General features: G+C 35.5%; 1 protein-coding gene across 1 annotated transcript; it reads left to right on the top strand.

Moving 5' to 3' along the window:
- Nucleotides 1–6,862: 6,862 nt before the first annotated feature.
- On the top strand, nucleotides 6,863–17,979 carry LOC121423473 (protein adenylyltransferase SelO-like). The gene is made up of 10 exons (XM_041618824.1): nucleotides 6,863–7,195; nucleotides 9,118–9,365; nucleotides 9,837–9,901; nucleotides 11,731–11,886; nucleotides 12,448–12,603; nucleotides 13,569–13,711; nucleotides 14,307–14,520; nucleotides 15,080–15,206; nucleotides 16,341–16,560; nucleotides 17,302–17,979. Exons 1-10 carry the CDS (start codon nucleotides 6,892–6,894, stop codon nucleotides 17,502–17,504), a joined length of 1,836 nt encoding a protein of 611 aa, XP_041474758.1. The 5' UTR covers nucleotides 6,863–6,891; the 3' UTR covers nucleotides 17,505–17,979.
- Nucleotides 17,980–18,802: the final 823 nt, after the last annotated feature.

The raw sequence follows: 18,802 nt of genomic DNA, 5'->3' as shown, positions 1-18,802 counted from the left end.
AAATCAAGCCTAAGCCATTTCATGTAAATCGCAGCTCAGTGTAAAGCAAATATCGTCACGATGGCCTCGGTGGGTGTGGGGTGGGGCGTAATGCACTCTTCAAAGTGTCTTGGGCAAGGAAACAAGTTAAAAATGTAAATCATATATTCAAATCAATTTTACTAGCTAAATTCCACACGTTCATGATTTAGGTCTACTTTTATTCGCATAACTATTTCAAAGTTATGCGCAAATCATTTTTCACTAACTTTTCAAAAGTAAGTGGTTCTTACTCAAGCGGAAATATTTTTCGACAGTTATATCGTCATTTGCTTAAATGGATCTGTACCAATGTTAAAATGTTGAAAAAATTTCAGGATATTTAATACAAATGTATAATTTTACAGGATTTTTTCTAAACTTTTTTTTGATACGCACTGTATATATATATATATATCATCGACTGGTGTAAGAATGGGGGCTTCAGGTCCATGCCCACACTGGCCTCCCCCCCCAAAAAAAACAAAAAAAACGGTTTCTCAACCAAGAAAGAAAGGGAAAAGTGTTGTATTTAATATCTTTATCTAGGTGTTAATGTCCAAATCTACCCCATAAGTAAATTTATTTAAAAGGGCACCATTTTTTAAGTTTGCCCCATACGCCATGACTGCCCCCACCCCTAGCTCATTTTTTTTTCTTTTCGCTCATTACGCCACTGCTACATTTATTATCCCTCCCTCTTCTATACACAAACATACCCATACACACTTATAAAGACTTCAATATGTAAAAGTGAAGTAATCGAAGACCATACAAATAAAGGGTTAAATAAAACAATTTCTTTACTGATGAATATTCACATTGCCTTGCTTACATTCTGTATTAACAGTCCTCTAATATTTTCCTGCACTTCAACAAAAAAAACAAACTATTCAAATATACCTACTATAAGATGAGTCTGTCACAATTCATGTTCACATTGATGAACGACTAAATTCCTTTTATGGTCATCAATGATGAGTGCGCGCATTCGTGTGTGTTGCTGTGAGTTTGCGAAAGTGGGGGTTTATGAAGATATTATGCTGATATTCAGTCATAACCCCTTTTCCGTTCCATTAATGCATAGGATTAACTCTCCACATCAGATTTTGTTTAAATATCCCATTAGATCATTCGATTCAGAATCCTCACATTGTTTCAAGTACAGTATTAAAACTACGATGATTATTGATATATTTACAATGGGATACAATCGCGTTTCACATCTAGACATTTCTATGCATGGTTATAGTATTTGCACGAATTAATATAAATCCACCCCAAATTATTTTGAAGTTGTCATCTTGTTTAAACAAAAGGAATACCCCTTCCACAACCAACTTTTCACTACTCCAGCGTACTTGAAAATATTACTTCTTGATTAATGGAGGGTTCAGATTTTAGGTCAGATAAAGCTGATACTCTGTCAAAATTTTTAAATAACTCATTGCAATAACTATAGCACGTCTCACGAAATGTGTGTATTTTCTGTGTATAAACAATGAACACCATATGAAAATACTCTAGAAACGTCAAAAGTTATTTATACATTGAACAAAACGAAATTATTCGGTTCATTTTAGAGTATACATTATACATATCATGATGTCTTAATCGATCAATAAAATCATTTTATGCCATTGCACAATCTGCACAATCAATACAAATTTCTTTTGTTTTGATCAAGCCCAATTCGAATATTCATATTTCTTAGATTCTGTCCTATAAAATAAAACAAAATACAATTAAATTGATACAAATACGCTGCATTCGTACTATTTGCAACTGATTACACTGTTTCAAGGCACGAATTCCTTCATATTCAACCCAAATGATACACATAAAAATGGTAAAAGAGAAACAATTGTATAGACAGTGTATATACAGCGAAAATAATGTAAATCTTCATTAACTCAAATGAAATCAAATATTTAAGAACAGTCATGAATAGGGCCGGGGTAAATAACAAGCATGATTTGAAATGACATCAATTACTTTACATAAACTGATATTCAAAATTTAAAATGTGCATCTTACATCAAACATAATAATGGGATCATGTTGACGCCTCGTACGAAAACAATATGGATAAAAACACTTCTTCTGGGGTCCATTGCAGAAAGTGTTGCGTTTAAACGCAAGTCAAAAAAATAAATTTCAAGTCCCAAATGCGTGATGTTGATTGGTTGAAAATCAAGTTGCGCATGATTTTTTAGAGTTGCGATTGATTGCAACTCTTTCTGCAACAGCCTCCCGGGACTTCTTATTTTGTCTTTCTTTTGCACGGGTATTCCAGCTTATGTGACCAGCCAGGCAGCCACCATAAACCAATCGTAATTCGCCAGAGAAGGTTATTTGTAAATAGCAAAAATATTAATTTGGTCTTCGAAAAGCTTTTTAAAAAGAGAGAATCTGATTTTTTTTCTTGATACTTTCGAAATTTCAAGTTGTAAAGCTTAATGAACAAGATACAACTGTTTCTTTGACACCTGTTTTGAGAACAGCTTGGACGTTTCACTGAGATTGTGCAGTGTGCACATTTCAAGTTCAAGTGAACCCCGAACTTTTTTTTGTTATCTTCTCTTTTTCCTGAAGTTCTCGATTAGTTTATCCAATTTAATACTTGAATATCTGGGTTATCGTTCGATCCAGTTTGACAAGTCATACATCATTTTAAAGCTTAGATCTTTTTTTTTCAAACTCAATAAATGTATCAATATTCCTTATGGGTTACTTTGTTTTGGGGTAGCAGGTCACATATTTTTTATCCAGCTTTTCATCCAATACCAATACAAATCCATACTAATTCTGGTAAGAACCGCATGTCTCGACTATCAATTTACAGATGCAGAATCACATAATTTTACAGACCTAAAAGTCTAAGATAAGCAAGCAAATACAATCATATCATTAACAATATTGCCCACTTCATTCTGGTTGATCAAGAACTCGTGTTCGCAAACAAAATTTGTCTTCATTGTGTATGTGATGTAGCTCATCGTGCCTGTGTCTTCAGAGTACAGAATCTCGTAGATGATGAATAAGGTCCATAGGAAGAAGTTTAAGAGCAAGCTCGGTCCCTGCATTACGAAGAAGATACTCAACCTACCCCCAATAAAATAAAGGAAAGTGAAATGTAATACAGAATGGCTTGGAATAGTGGCACAAAATACCATTGGAGTTTGGCGCACAAATAAAGACCCCAAAATCAAATCGATTCAAATATATGCTGGAATGTATCCCTGATAACTATCTATTTCCTTCCAGAAAACTACAATGAAATAAACAAACAAATCAAATTAAATCGAAGTAAATGATTTCACATTTTCCTTCCAGAAAACCGTAAGGAAATAAACAAATCAAATTAAATCGAAATAAATGATTTCACATTTGCCTAATTAATCTGCATACCACTGTAATGTAATAACTGAAATATTCAGCATTATCCATTCTATGGAAGTTGCTTGAGACATGAACAGTGATTCCATGAATACTTGGAGTCTGTAATAAAAATAATATTAATAAACTTGTGCTAATGTAATATTGCATAGTCAACTCAATCTACTCTTTGCACTTTACATACGCATCTCTCCAACTTAACACTGCAACAAAAATAGATGTTTTTGATGTCTATCAAACGTATCTTCAAACCCCGGAAAAAAGCTAACTAACCATATGTCACAAAACGTTCTTACAGTCCTATTTTACGGCGCTTATTATAACTTTTCATGTTTTATCCCAAAATTTAGATAGCTTACATGCGTACCTGTTGTTTCGAACTATCGAGGGGTACTGGTTTTTGGTTGATCTCGATCCACTAGACCCCAGTTGACCCTCTTAGTTGAGTCTTTAACCCCAACAGGATAGGAATACTGGAGTTGGTGGCTCTTGAACACCAATCCATTTTCACATATGGCGATAATTTATTTTAAAGTTTAAAGAAACAAGGGAAATAACGTGGCGCTACCTCATTCGATTTAAATCATTATTGAGAAGACCAGATTTAAATTAACACTTAAAAGTTAACTACTGGGTTACACTTCGTAATTCCGAGGATTCTTTATTCCGAATTCGAAGGTTCGATAATCCGAAAACGAAATAAGGTTCGATGTTCCGAAGGTTCGTTAATCCGAAAACGAAATAAGGTTCGTTGTTCCGAAGATTCGTTAGTCTGAAAGCGAAATTGTTTTCGGACTACCGAACCTTCGGAATTACGAACCTCATTTCGTTTTCGGACTATATAACGAACCCGCGGAATTACGAACCTTCGGAAATACGAACCCATACGAATGCGTGTATGCGACTACTTGTACGTGTAATTAATTAAAATCATTAGGTTTGTAACATGTGAAAGTAATTTCATCAGGTAACAGATATCGAAGACAGGGGTTATCATTAATTTCTTTTCTGATGAGGTGATATATGGCAATACTGAATTCTGTCAAAAGAGAATTGTTCTTTTTCCTCCACGGTTCATAAAAAAATGAAAGATATACACACGTGCTTAGGTATTTTCTTAACAAAAGTAAGACTAAAAAATGGAATTCACCTCCACACCCTGTTTCTCGTCTGAAAAAGTAAGTCCGAGAAGCCCTAAAGCTGAGAAGACCGCCAAAATTGTCAACCTATTCTGAGAGGAAAATTTAAAGAGTGGAGAGGGGAAAAGAGAAAGGCAATGACTGGAACTACTTGGATTACGGCCTCTTCGTCTGTTGACAGAATTCGGCTTGAAAGCAAAATATAACAATAATAAGATTTCTGATTTTTCTTGGGAAAGTCCCACATAACAGGTTTGAAGGTGGCATTTCATTATACGAAAAATTGCTTCATTTTTCACTATGTATGCCTCAGCCCCCTGGTAACGAACTTTTTTTTTTACAGAGGGTGTATGCTGTTGTAAATTTGAAAAAAAAAGGGTTTTCAAGACAAAAGTAAGGTCACTTTGGTTTTATTTTTACAAATCTTCCAGAATACCTGGGGTGCTGTATATGGATAATAATACACGCAGCATCTACAATGAATTTGGGGGGGGGGGGTGATTTAGTCCCAGCACCCCTCATATTGGAATACAAAGCATAACGTGGTCCTGGGAAGGGCCTTCCCAGGACCACGTTATGCTTTGTATTCCAATTTGTAAAAATTTGTAAAAATCTTGAAACCAAACTGATCCGATCATAAGAAAAATTATACTTTCTTTTAATTTGTGACCAAGATGCAATAGTAAAAAAAAATGTTGCTTGTCGGTTACAAAGTTGATGTTCAATTGCTATTCTAACCAGTATCCAACGATTATAAAGCAAACCCTTTTTTGGTATACCGTTATAATTATATTAGCCGAAATGCAACTATCAAAGGGGCAAACAAAATATGACAGCAAAAAAGATAAAAGGAGAGGGGTCATCATCACTCTCGAAAGCGCTTAGCCGTAAAATGAAAACAAATAATTCTGCCCCCACAAAAATCTCACCCATACCCTGATTATACAGAAACAAGAAATATCTTTTCAAAACTATCACGTTCTCAGTAGAATCCTTGTTGAATTTTATTGACAATTGTCTGTTTACTATTAAACATTATGGTGAGCCGAAAATAACCCCATATGATTGTATAAACAGGGGGATATTTTTAATCAACAAACAACACGATGAATTATCAAAATATTCTTATCTACTAATTTTAACTTTATTTTGACATCTGACATTTAATATAACTCTGCGTGGTATTACACTGTCTTATATTTTATAAGGAGTGAGCTTTGTCAGATTATGCATCGAGAAACTTCATCATACGATATAGACCAGGATAATCAAAGGAAGTAAATTTGGGTGATTTTTCTCTTCATTTTTAAAAATTCATTTATATATTTATATTCATGAATTCATTACTGAATCATACTGTAGTTACCCGACTTAATCCTCATTTCTAATTGCTTCCTGTTTTCGTTGGCATTTTGATATTGTTACTTATTGCAAGATGTATGAATCATTTATTTGTTCATCCTTGCATATCGAACATGTTTGCTTGCTATCGGACTATCATGAATTAAAAAATGAAACACATGCATCAGAAAAAAAGAGAAAAGAACTTTCTCAACAACTTTTTCCTTTCATAATGCCCAAATCTCACTTAATGTAGCATCCTTTAATGTGACATCTAAATGTATTCTCTTAATGAAATACCGCGATGACAAACATTTTGAATTAAAGTTAACCTCTCATGACATCTTAATTTATATTAATGCAATCCGTTTGAAGATTTGATAACTTCATTTGCTGAATTTTGTAAACCTTTTAAACTATAAAAGAATGATAATTATGCGGCCTTTGTCAATAACCGAGATACAAGGACTCTGGTTACTGAAATAATTAATCTTTTCACGGGGCCGGGGGGGATGAGCCCTTTGTGCCTCATCACCCTATTTTTTTAGGCCTTTTGCCCCCCCCCCCCCGAGTCCTATTCTGAGCCCCAGTTCTGCAAGTACATGCGTAGGTCTACGTGCACTTTTGTGATTTTCAGTAGATCTACCTGGTTTATTTGTTTGGGGGTGGTTCAGAGGTCGCCGAGTAATTTATTTTTTGTATTGTCAATTATATGAAAGAAGTTTTTACTTTTCTTTGAGAAACAAGATTAATGAGATATTGGATTTAGACTAAGTAGTATAACCCACTGATCTGTATACTAGAGTATACTGTAACATTGACTCTTATAAGTCCCTATAGTATTTAGATTTGTCAGTTATTCGGTATTACCCTCATTATGCTCATATTGTGTCTGAACCGAGACTATTTATTAGGGGATTTCCCTTAATTTGCCACAAACACAACACGGCCATATAGTGGCGCTGTACTGCACCATAATGCATAAGGCATAACCATGAAGGTTGAATCGGTTATTTCAGTCCTGCTATTCTATTTTATTAATTCTAGCAGTAATCAGAAAATAAAACATTACCAGAAAAAAAGTTGCAGCAAACATGGGTACTTTGCAACGCCCATTACCTGCCCTGTCAACGATGTCAGCCATGCCAGTGACAGAACAGAGGATGATTTTTTTGAATCTGAACAAACTGAATGTGCATTGGAAAAGGGCCATCAACATTACCAGAAAAAGAAAATTCGCAATACTCGCATCACGAGATTTTCTCAGTGGCATTTCCCCAGTAACCATTTGCTGTTAGGTACGTATCACTTTTGATAATTTTCACCAAGTCCTAGAACTGAAGAAGTTCACCCTGAAAATTTAGAGATCTATATACAGTTATGGGCCAAATCGTGGTTTATATCATATAGGCCTATATCATATATCATAACCATGATAACCTTGTTCATTGAATGAGTGGTTTTGGGAACCACTCGTAGATTTGTGTACGCGCACTTGTGTACAAAGTGAATGGAGGTGGAAATGGGGAACCGTGCGTGTGACTGAATAAAGCGTAGACAGCTGGCAGCCGTCTGTTTCGAGGAGTTTTTTAACATTTTTTTTTTAAATTCTCCTCGTACACAGACGGCTCGCTATCGTGCACCCACCATTAGGGGACTTGCAATGCAAAATCCCCCCGTCGGGGCTCTTCAATTTTTGTCTTTAATGAATAAAAATTTTGAAAATTAACGCGACCAAAATGCAAATTTATATTCCCTCTTGGCATTAATTGCCAAAAAACGGAGAAAAATCAAGTTAAAAGGAACAAAAACAGTGACTTACCTCGGCTGTCACGCAAATTCACTTCCCCGTTTTATCCGATCTTAAGTACATAAACATATGGCCATTGAGTCCCCTGTACAGATCGTGCTAGAACTTCGGTCTCTGTATTTGGTGAGTGAAGCCAACGGAGTTCAGCTGAACAACCAACAAAACAGAGACCGAAGCTTTTGGTCTAAATAAAGCGCTGCTGTATGAAGTGAACGGTGGTTTCCAATATCACGATAATGCCCAGTTATGTAAAACAGAAAAATTGTAGAAAAATATTGGTGCATGAAGTTGATTTGATGAAAATCCGTCAAGACTTTGAAATTTTAGGTTTTTTATTATTTTGTGACGTCATTTTCTAGCAGCTCTCCATGCATATTATGGTCCAATATATCCACTTTGAAGTTGATCAGACATAGCAATATGAATTACAACAATGAACAAGTGATAATGTGTCTGATATTTGACAATTTGACTACCGGTAAGTTCAACTTGACTCTAGCCTAGGCTATAGCATTCTACCCTTGCAATACGAGTGAGTGGCCTAGGCTTAGGCCCAAGATACACATCTATGTCGAAAGGTGGACTGAGGCCGCCCAAAGGCGGCTCGACTTGTGTGCATATGCTCACTTTTTTTATCACCAGACTTGACTGAGTACACCTAAAGGTGGCTTGACCACTGAACTAGAAATTGGTAGGCCTATAATAGCAAACAATAGTTATTGCTAACGAACAATAGAAAATGTTGTACTACGCCTACTTAGCTTGTTGTTTGCGAGTAAATGGGAGGCTGAATGTCAAACATTCATACCATTGCACACAAGATGTACCATCCAAAATGTACTGTTGCATGGCTTTAGGAGGTGACGTCACAATACGATTTGATTCATTGCGCTCAGTAAAACTGAAGGTGCAATATGCGTATAAGCCTGCTGGCTAAATGCGCAAAGCTGCCCAAGGTCATGTGTGCTTGTGGGATTTTGCTTTTCGCTTTCAATATTTTTGCTCCCTTTTCATAGATTACTGCAGGGAAAAACTTGTTTTTTTTCATATTTTCGCTGAATTCCTAGACGTACAACACAATAGCGAATATTCTTATTCGTGCAATGGTGCGAGATTTCGCATTCGGTGAAAGAAAGAGACGCTCTATTCAGCTTGGCTAACACCTTTCTCTCACCTCACGCTATTTGTATATTGATGTGAAAAGACAGGTACATGTGTTTACTTAGTCGTCATGGATAAAAAATCTCATAGCTGTTTCTGTCTACTTCTGGTGTTTGTATATACGCACCAAATTGCTTGCTCGAGGCCCACAGCAGAGGTGGCTTCAACCGACTCATGCGTATTTTGGGCCTAATCTATTCTTTATTGAAACAGAAAAAAAGTAATATTTAACCCATTTTCATTTTTCAGATTCTTTTCCAGTTGACCCCATGAAAGAGAATTATGTGAGACAGGTGAAGAATGTTATCTTCTCTCAGGTCCTCCCAACTCCACTCAAGTACAAGGCAAAGCTTGTAGCATACTCAGAAGATGTCTTAAGCAGTCTACTAGACCTGCACCCCTTAGTGACAGAAGCTGAACCATTTGTGGCTTTTGTTGCTGGGAATACATTTCTGGATAAATCCATACCTTTAGCCCATCGTTATGGAGGACATCAGGTAAATAGTTTCTAGCATTTTCTTTTGTGATAAACTGTGTGCCATTTGCATTTTCAATAAAGATTTTCTACGTGATACTATTCAAGTGGGAAATGTCGTTGTTGTTATTCGTTGTGGGTCGTTTCCACACATAATCTCCTCAGTATTCTCTCAGTGTGTTTGTCACAAGGTTGATGAGCTGCTAGGGAAGATGAAACAATAGATCATCCCCCCAAACAAATGGTTAACCACTTGGATCCATGCCAATGTTCCTACATGACAAGAGAAATATCATGGATCCTAGCAGGATTCATGTCTTTATAGAGATTATTAAAATTGGTTCACATGAGGATTATAATTGTTTATATAGAATTCTATTTTGATTGAATCCTTAGAATCCAGTTCTAAAATCATGTTTCCAAGATATTGGAAATGTGAATAAAGTGATGGTAACTGTCATATGTGAAATTATTCTTTATTTATTGAATTTAGTTTGGTAGTTGGTCTGGTCAACTGGGAGATGGCAGAGCTCACCTTCTTGGTGAATATATCAACAGGTACGTATAGGATTATCAGTGCATTATTATAGGGTACTTGAGGAGTAAGTTCTCCCTGATGAAAAGATTGAGGTGAAAATACCAGAAAAAAATAATACAAAATATTGGTGAGGGTTTAATGAGGATCTATTAAAGAAATGGACATTTATGTCATTAACTGACTGATTGTTAAAAAGAGCCAAACTGAGCGAGCTAAAAGGGGAAAAGATGGTACGTAGGGAAGCTAATCCTCTCACATAAGAAGCTATAATATTTTTCAGTATTTTTATTAAAAAAATCACGTACCTGCACAACCTCAACATGGCCAATATACCCTATGGTCTGTAAATAAACCATAAGATACTTGTAGATTACATGAACACATTATGTTGATAGCCTATCTACAACCCCCCTGCCATTGTCCAATGGTATATAAAATTAAACATTGAAAATGTATTCTAAGAACTTGACCAATTATTAATACCCCTGATGAATAACCCAGGACCAAAACCCAGTTAAAACCAATTAGAGCAAAACCAATTGAAACCAGTTGGCCAACTGGTTTCAATAGGGAAATTGGAACAACTGGTTCCAATTGAAAACCAGTTGCCAATTGGTTCCAGTTTAAAACCAGTTGGCCAACTGGAACCAGTTGGCAATTGGTTTTCAATTGGTTCCAGTTGTTCCAATTTCCCTATTAAAACCAGTTGAATCCAATTGGAGGCAACTGGTTTCAATTGGTTCCAGTTGAAACCAATTAGAGGCAACTGGTTTCAACTGGAACCAGTTGAAACCAATTGGTTTCCAACTGGATCCAATTGGAACTTCCAGGTTGAATGTACTTAATTAGTTACAAATTAATTAACATTTGCACTAAATATTGCTCATGCCAACACAGAAGCAGTGTTATATGTCTATTATTACCAATGTAAAGGGCATTGATAAAACACAGACTTTCATATGTATACATGTATATGGAAGATCTTCAAATATATGTATTTTTATTTGATGTAATTCGGTAACAGTTAGTGGTGTACTAATTATCTTTTAATCTGTTCTAATTATAATCTTTAACATTTATGAACATGGTTTTCACTGCTAAGTATTCTAAAAACTTATCTGAAAAAAGTGTGGTACTTCAAATTGAAAAAAATTCAATAGATACAATGTAAATTAGGATGAATCTCATGAAAACATTAATAAGTGCACACTGGAAAAAAAAATATGCAAATTAACTGGTTTCAATTGGAACCAGTTGGGTTACTGGAAAATTTCCAATTGGAAACCAATTGGAAATCATTTCCAGTTACCCAACTGGATCCAGTTAGGATTTCCAGTTACCCAACTGGTTCCAATTAGAGTTCATTTCCAGTTACCCATCTTTCCAGTTAGAAGTCATCTCCAGTTGCCCAACTGGTTCCAGTTAGGATTTCCAGTTACCCAACTGGTTCCAGTTAGAAATCATTTCCAGTTGGAAGTCATTTCCAGTTACCCAACTGGTTCCAGTTGCCCAACTGGTTCCAGTTAGGATTTCCAGTTACCCAACTGGTTCCAGTTAGAAATCATTTCCAGTTGGAAGTCATATCCAGTTACCCAACTGGTTCCAGTTAGGATTTCCAGTTGCCTAACTGGTTTCAATTGGTTTCAACTGGAAATTGCTTAATTCCAGTTAAAACCAATTGAAACCAGTTGAAACCAATTGAAACCAGTTGGAAATCCAACTGGTTTCAATTGGATTTTGGTCCTGGGAAAAGAGTTTTCTTTCTTTTATAGTGAGACCTTGTATCGAACAAAGAATTCAAGATAAGTTTCTCAATCTTTAGCTGTAATTCTTTCTTTTAATCGATTAGAAAAGGAGAAAGATGGGAGCTTCAGCTGAAAGGTTCTGGTAAGACTCCATATTCCAGACACGGAGATGGTCGAGCAGTACTTCGCTCCTCGGTAAGGGAGTTCTTAGGCTCAGAAGCTATGTTCTATCTAGGAGTTCCTACGTCAAGAGCTTTAAGGTAAGATTGTACACATGATGATACAACTGAGATAAATTTGAAAAATGTTTCCTGTGACCTTTGAGTTTTAAATAAAATGATGATGTGCTCACTCATGCTTGAAAAGGTGGACCAATTCAATATTTCACAAGCATGTAAGCTCAATAATTTAAAAACACAATATACTTTGCAAACATCATTTTGTTACTATCTTAATGCTATTTTTAGGGGACACTTTTTGTGTTATGAAGGTCTAACACAACTCACTAAGAAATATGTGAGGTATTTTATGACACAATTTACTCTTGAACATGCGGTATGATTAGGCCTACATACATGAACCTGTGTGAGGTAAATAGCTCGTGTACTGTATTTTGCAGTTTAGACCAGATACAAGCTCTTCTTCCCTAATGACATGAATGTGAAGACATCTTTATCAACATACATGTACTTAATTTTATTATCGTTGGTATAGATGAGATACGTTTTGAAAAAATTGTTTTTCAAAATTGAATATTTTATTACATTTTTAATGACAAATTTTTATGGATATCTAACTGATAAATACATTTTTTTATGCAGTCTGGTTATAAGTGAGGATCCTATATGGAGAGATCAGTTCTACGATGGTAATCCAAGACAAGAGAAGGCAGGTGTGGTCCTGAGACTAGCGCCCTCATGGTTCCGAATAGGATCTTTGGAGATTCTCGCCAAGAATGGAGAAATCAACTTACTCAGGTGTGTATTGTAGTTAGGTATTTGTTGGTAAATATTGAATTGTTGTAGAAATATGGTATATCACAGGAAGATCTGCTAACTTTTAGACAGATATTTCAATAATTAAAGGTAATTCATGTAAAAAAAAAATCCATCCACATTTTATTTTACCGCCCATGTTCAAGATCAGAGATGGATGTCAGACAATTGAACAAAGCGAAAAAAAACATTAAAATACGAAGAGTTTAATGTTTCCCAAAGATTAATGCTGTATTTGTGTTTAAATTGCATGGGAAAACTTATTCTAAGCCATAATCAAATAAATCAAAAGCATGTTATTTCCTTTCCAAAACTGTTGATCTCTATGATGTATTTTGCTAAGGCAGTCACTGTATCATGCACTATTTCTTTTTAGTTAAAAAATCTATATTTCAGCTATTGGCTCAACTGAAACAGTAACTTTTTCTCTACCTTCTAATAAAATATGAATTTGTATTGATGCCCAGCCACAAAATAAGCATTTTGTTGCACCTGTTTTGTTTAGACCTGCTGAATATGTCATAAGGTCTAGCAAGCATGTTTCATTCTAGTGTGGACATACCTTAAAACCCTCATTCTGCTTATTTTATGGATATCTTCCCTCATTTTTTTTCATTGAATGAGTTTGTCACAGTTATTCGAATATATCATTTTAAGACTTGGGATATGTGTTTTATTTTTTTAATTTTTAGTATTCAAAAATATGAGAATGGGGGGGGTAACAATTTTCTTTATATCAGTTATATATCACATGCATGTACACCCTTTGTGAAATAAAGGAATACAATATTGTATCTGAGTTGGCATCTCATTTATAATTGTACCCAAGAGCATACACCATGTTTATTAAGATCTGATTAATGTGGGGATAATGTTATATGGCTTCTTGCTGCAAAGAATTTATGTTCAAAAGTAATTACTCAGATAACTATTTGATTCCTTTTCAGATCTCTGATAGATTTCATCATTAAGCACCACTTCACAGAGATTGATTCAGAAGATAATGATAGCTATCTTGCATTTTTCTCTGAGGTTGTCAATCATACAGCTTACATGATCGCAAAATGGCAATCTGTTGGTTTTGCGCACGGTAAGATCTGACTCCCTTTTGCTGTTTATAAGTATTGATATCTTATATTTCTTTTGTCAAATTAATTATTGACTGTTGAATACAGGATTACCTACCTATACTTGCCTCTCAATAGCGGTGCATTATGGATGATGCGTAATGTTGAGATTTGTGTAGTATTGCAATTCCAAGATTGACTTTCATTATTTTTCTCTCTTTCTTTGTCCCTAGAGCTGGTCTTGGCATAAAAAATGGCAATCAAGCGCAACTCCAAAAATTAAAGGCATCTTTAATTTTTGTTAATCAATGGGACCCATGTATTTGGGAATTTCATTTGATTTATTTTGTTACTATTAATTGGATCTTTGTGGAGGCCTCCCCCCTCCCTTCCCCCAAGTTGTTTTCATATTGATATGCATGTATAACAAATAATAGTTTTTCATTGACCAAATTGCTATCAGCCAATCATGGTTTGTAGCTTATAACATGAGCTTCTAAGCATGTTCATTCATCATTGTGAAACATTTCCAGTCTTTCGTATCAGTATTGTACATCGCTTCCTTAACATTTCATATTACTATTTCTTATTTCTATATCTTTCTCTTTTATATCTCAGGTGTAATGAACACAGATAACTTCAGTCTACTGTCCATCACTATCGACTATGGTCCATTTGGTTTCTTAGATGCCTATGACCCAGGTTTTATACCAAACACATCAGATGACGAGGGTCGTTATAGCTATGAGAAGCAGCCTGATGTGGGACTATTTAATATGCAGAAGTTAGCAGATGCTCTGACGCCCTTGCTGTCTTTGAATCAGAGAAAACAGTAATACCAAGTGCTTAATCTGTTTAACTTTTACTATTTTTTAAATTTGAGTTTGCTCTGAAAATAAAGAATGCAGCAAACCATGGATTTCCAAGGATCTCAAAGATTTTATTGTGCTTGTGGCTGGCATTTGAGATTATGAAATGACGATGTCATAAAATTTTTAGGATTCCCCCTCCCCCTATCTGAGTTCTTAAATGCATTTTCATTGTTGAGAAAGTGTTCAATTTATGTCTCTGTATTGTTCTAACCATTGCCCTTGTAACAAAAGTATACCTTTCATCACTTTTGCTCTTTGCCATTATTCACAATATATTAAGTGTAATAAATGCATGAAATCTGCCTATAATCCATTTTAGAGATGAGGATTTAAGATCATGTTCATGAATTTGGGCTATTGATGATGCTATCAGTGACTTAATTTGAAAAGAACTTTCAGAAGGCTTTTAAGTATTCATGAGTATTCACAAGGACACCAGAAAGTTGTGATATTCTAATGTAATTTACATGTATATTCATAGTTTGAACTATCTAATGAAATGTATTGAATTTCCTACAGGTTACCCACCATTTCTTCTGGATATGTGGACATTTACAAGAAAAGATTTATGGAACTTTTCAAAAAGAAACTTGGACTTATTGGAACAGAAGAGCAAGATGAATATATAGTTGCAATGTTATTAAAGGTAAGAATATGTTGGATAATTGGAAATAATTTCTCTGTACTTGCCAGGGGTGGGGGTATGTAGTAGCAATGCATGATACTGTATGTGCTGCGGTTGAGACTCCTTTTTCAACCTAAATTTCTGTTCCAATACATCACCAATTTAGAAAGCCATAAAAATTCCTATTTTTCCCCGTTTTGGTGACCCTAAAATTCATGTTTCCTTGTCTGCTGCCCATACGTCCATCATGGACTATTCAGAAGTGCAAATAGCCCATTGACTGTGTTCAATGTGAGCCAAGCTGTCACAGAGATTCAGGGACTGCTGATTGGTTCATCGTGCAGCAATATCATGCATATTCATGCCACGCTCCGAGGTTCCAGAGCATTGCATTTTCAGCAATCGTTCATACTCTAGCAGTTCTGGAGACCCCCATTTTAAGACCAAAGTTTAGTTCCAGAGCCCTCTATTTTCGACTTTCGTGTGGCACATGGGTATCATGTTATAATTCGAGAAAGCCTCCCCCCACTTCCCCATTTAGGAAACTATTAAAGTAAAGTATACAAAATAATTGATCTTGAGGTGATCAGAAAGAGCCATAATACTGAGTGTGTTAAATTGAAATATCTTGAGCGAGCTCAAGGAAAGGTTAGGCTTAAAAGAAACTGTTGTGAAAGTGGTGAAGAGAAGTGATTTGAGATGGGTCCGCCATCTTTTGAGGGAAGATGATGAACGCATGAAAGGAGCAATGAATCTGGAAGTGGATTGCAAAGAGTGATAGGAAAACCAAAGGTTACATTGAAAGATATGGTGAAGTAGGAAATAGTAAATAAGTTTGATTGAAGGACTTCCATCTTGAAAATGGAAATGAACAATTATTATCTTGTGCTAGAATTAAGTCATAAATAAATTGTTGTCACTTTGACATTTTTATCCCTATCTTTATTTGATGTTAATAACTATTGCCTCCCCATAATAATCCTCTCTGTCATTAAAGGTAGTAGTTTAATTACTACTATTCATCAATATCACCTCGACCGCTGTCACAATCATCACCACCTCCATCACTGTGACCTCCCTTATCATTATCATTTTCCACATGATTATCCGCATTAATATCTCATATACTTCTGTTATAAAATTCACTCTTTGTAGATGATGGAGGACACTCATTCTGACTTCACCATGACCTTTAGGCAACTTGGGGTCATCACCATGACAACATTACAGTCCTCTTCATGGGATGCAACTGAACTTTGGGCTTTGACAGATCTGAGCAGACATGAGATGTTTCCAGATTGGGTCCAAATGTATGCAGAGAGACAAGAAGTGTTAAGTGAGGAAAAAGACTTGGAGAGGAGAAAAAGGATGAATTGTGAGTTGACATTTACCCAAGATATGGATCTTTATTGTACAGTTTTAGTGTGCATGTGTGTACCATTTATCATTGTTTTTTATTGGAATTTCAAGAATATTAAGCAAGAAAAGTTATTGATTTAGCCCTGGAAAGCCCCACAAGGGAAGAGAAATTAATTGAAATAAAACTACAGAAAAACCTAAATCTTAGCTATCCTCATTTTATCGGGGTGCACTGATATTCTAAATTTGAATCCTTGTCAAAGTTGTAATATCGATCACTAGGCCTATATTTAAAGTGGAATTGAAAACAAGCAGAAAGTTGTTTAAAAGAAAAAAATTAAAAAGTAGGCCTCCATTATTTCCCATAGATAGATAATGTAAACCAAAATATTAGCCTTTTGAAAGCTATTGAAATCATTTTCATGCAGAAATTAAGGTAATTAGCATAATGAAGGAAATACATTGCCTTTGAAAAAAAAATAATTGATGGGATTATGGAGATAACATCAACAACATGTGTGTTGATTTTCAGCATGGTCGATAAACGAGATCTTGGGTGTCTTTCTAGGCATCAAAATAGCCCAATTTTTATAGGTGCAGATCTTCACCGGCACCTATACAAATCTGCAAAGAACTATATGAAAAATTTTCAAATCTGCCGTAGACAAATGGTCCTATTTTTTAACTTAATACAAGCAAGTATATGCATTATTAATATCATTCTCATGGTATATGTGTGTTTTTGTTCGTTTCACAGCTGTAAACCCTAATTACATTTTAAGAACATGGATGGCTCAGAGTGCAATTGAAGATGCAGAAAAGGGAGACTTTACTACTGTCAAGAAGCTATTACAAATTCTGAGCAAACCATTTGAAAATCAACTACAAGCTGATGAAAGAGGCTATGCCAGCAGACCCCCACACTGGGCATCAGATGTTAGGGTCAGTTGTTCATCATGACAGTAGTGAAAAGTGGAGAGAATAAATATGGAGTGGTATATATTGGTACAGATTAAAGGTTAGGTTGGGAAGGGGGAGGCAATGTTATGACAAGATGGACACCATGCTTGTAGGTGGACCTTTAAGTTTGGCCCTACTTGCTACTTGTGCCCCCCATATTTCAGGATGTAAGGTATTACGGGATTTCAGGATGTAAGGTATTCGTTAGTTTAGGTCTGGACTCTTATCTTTCATTAGTCATAGCCCTAACCATTTACTATGTGGGTCAAGCTGGCTGATAATATGAAGATGAGTATCTGTTGCCTGAGAAAATAGATTCAGCAGTTCACACCACCATATTGCATGAATACAGTCAATTGTTCAACAGTAAAGCTTATGACAAAAAAGTCAAGAGTCCCGGAAGCCGTTTCATAAAGCTGTTCGTAAGTTAAGAGCGACTTTAAGAACAACTGGTGAACCTTTCTTATGCACTAAACCTTCGCCAATGAATATACCATTTACCACAAGAAGGATCACCAGTCGTTCTTATCTTACGAACAGCTTTATGAAACACCCACCTGAACTAGACTAGGTTCATGGTTGAGAATAGTTCCATGAGATTTCAGATTAGCCAGAGCTGAGGTCACTAATGTGCAGATTTTCCATGTGAGCAATTATTGTTAAAGGAAATCAGCCAAGGGTTGAGAGAGAGAAAGAAAGAAGAAAGTGTATTTTTGTTAATGTAGCAAGTACTAAATTACATAATTTCACTTTTGGAGAACAGGGTATAATGTAGAGTGCAATAAACTTTGTGCCTTCAATTTACAGGTATGTCACGCGTTGCTTATTGCTTGGTGCCATTGACCCGTTATTTGAATATTCACTGGTTGTAAAACAAGGCCCAAATTCACTAAGGTGGTTTTTAAAACCATAAGTAGAACCCATGGTTTATGCAGATTTCCTGTATAAATTACATTTATTTACCGCTTATATTAAGAAAGTACAATGCTGATGCGCGCTTTTGTCACTGTGCGCCAAATTGGGCCTGTATCCATGGTTAAGTTACGCTATTTTATTCACGAGTCCCGTTTGAAGAGTGGACTCGTTAATTAAAAAATAAGTGTGGATAACCCTTATGTCGATCCGTGACGTCCTTTTCAAGTGGGAGGATGAAACAATAGATCATCCCCCTTGAATAATAGATTTACAACACAAATCGACACCCATGGTGGATAACCACTGTAACAGTCTTCAATTTTGCACACTGACTAAAACATTTTTCAATAGAGGCAGTAAGTAAGCATAATTTATACAGTAAA

The sequence above is a fragment of the Lytechinus variegatus genome, chromosome 1 (assembly GCF_018143015.1).
Source record: "Lytechinus variegatus isolate NC3 chromosome 1, Lvar_3.0, whole genome shotgun sequence".
Lineage (NCBI taxonomy): Eukaryota > Metazoa > Echinodermata > Echinoidea > Temnopleuroida > Toxopneustidae > Lytechinus > Lytechinus variegatus.
Note: the sequence above shows the minus strand (reverse complement) of the source record. Positions and strands in the feature narration are given on the sequence as shown.

Excerpts from the sequence above, each read along its gene's own strand:
- LOC121423473 (XM_041618824.1), top strand. The coding sequence starts at position 6,892 with ATGAAGGTTGAATCGGTTATTTCAGTCCTGCTATTCTATTTTATTAAT. Across the intron at positions 13,712-14,306 it reads ATCTGTTGGTTTTGCGCACG|GTGTAATGAACACAGATAAC; the intron begins GTAAGATCTGAC and ends TTTATATCTCAG. Across the intron at positions 15,207-16,340 it reads TAGTTGCAATGTTATTAAAG|ATGATGGAGGACACTCATTC; the intron begins GTAAGAATATGT and ends CACTCTTTGTAG.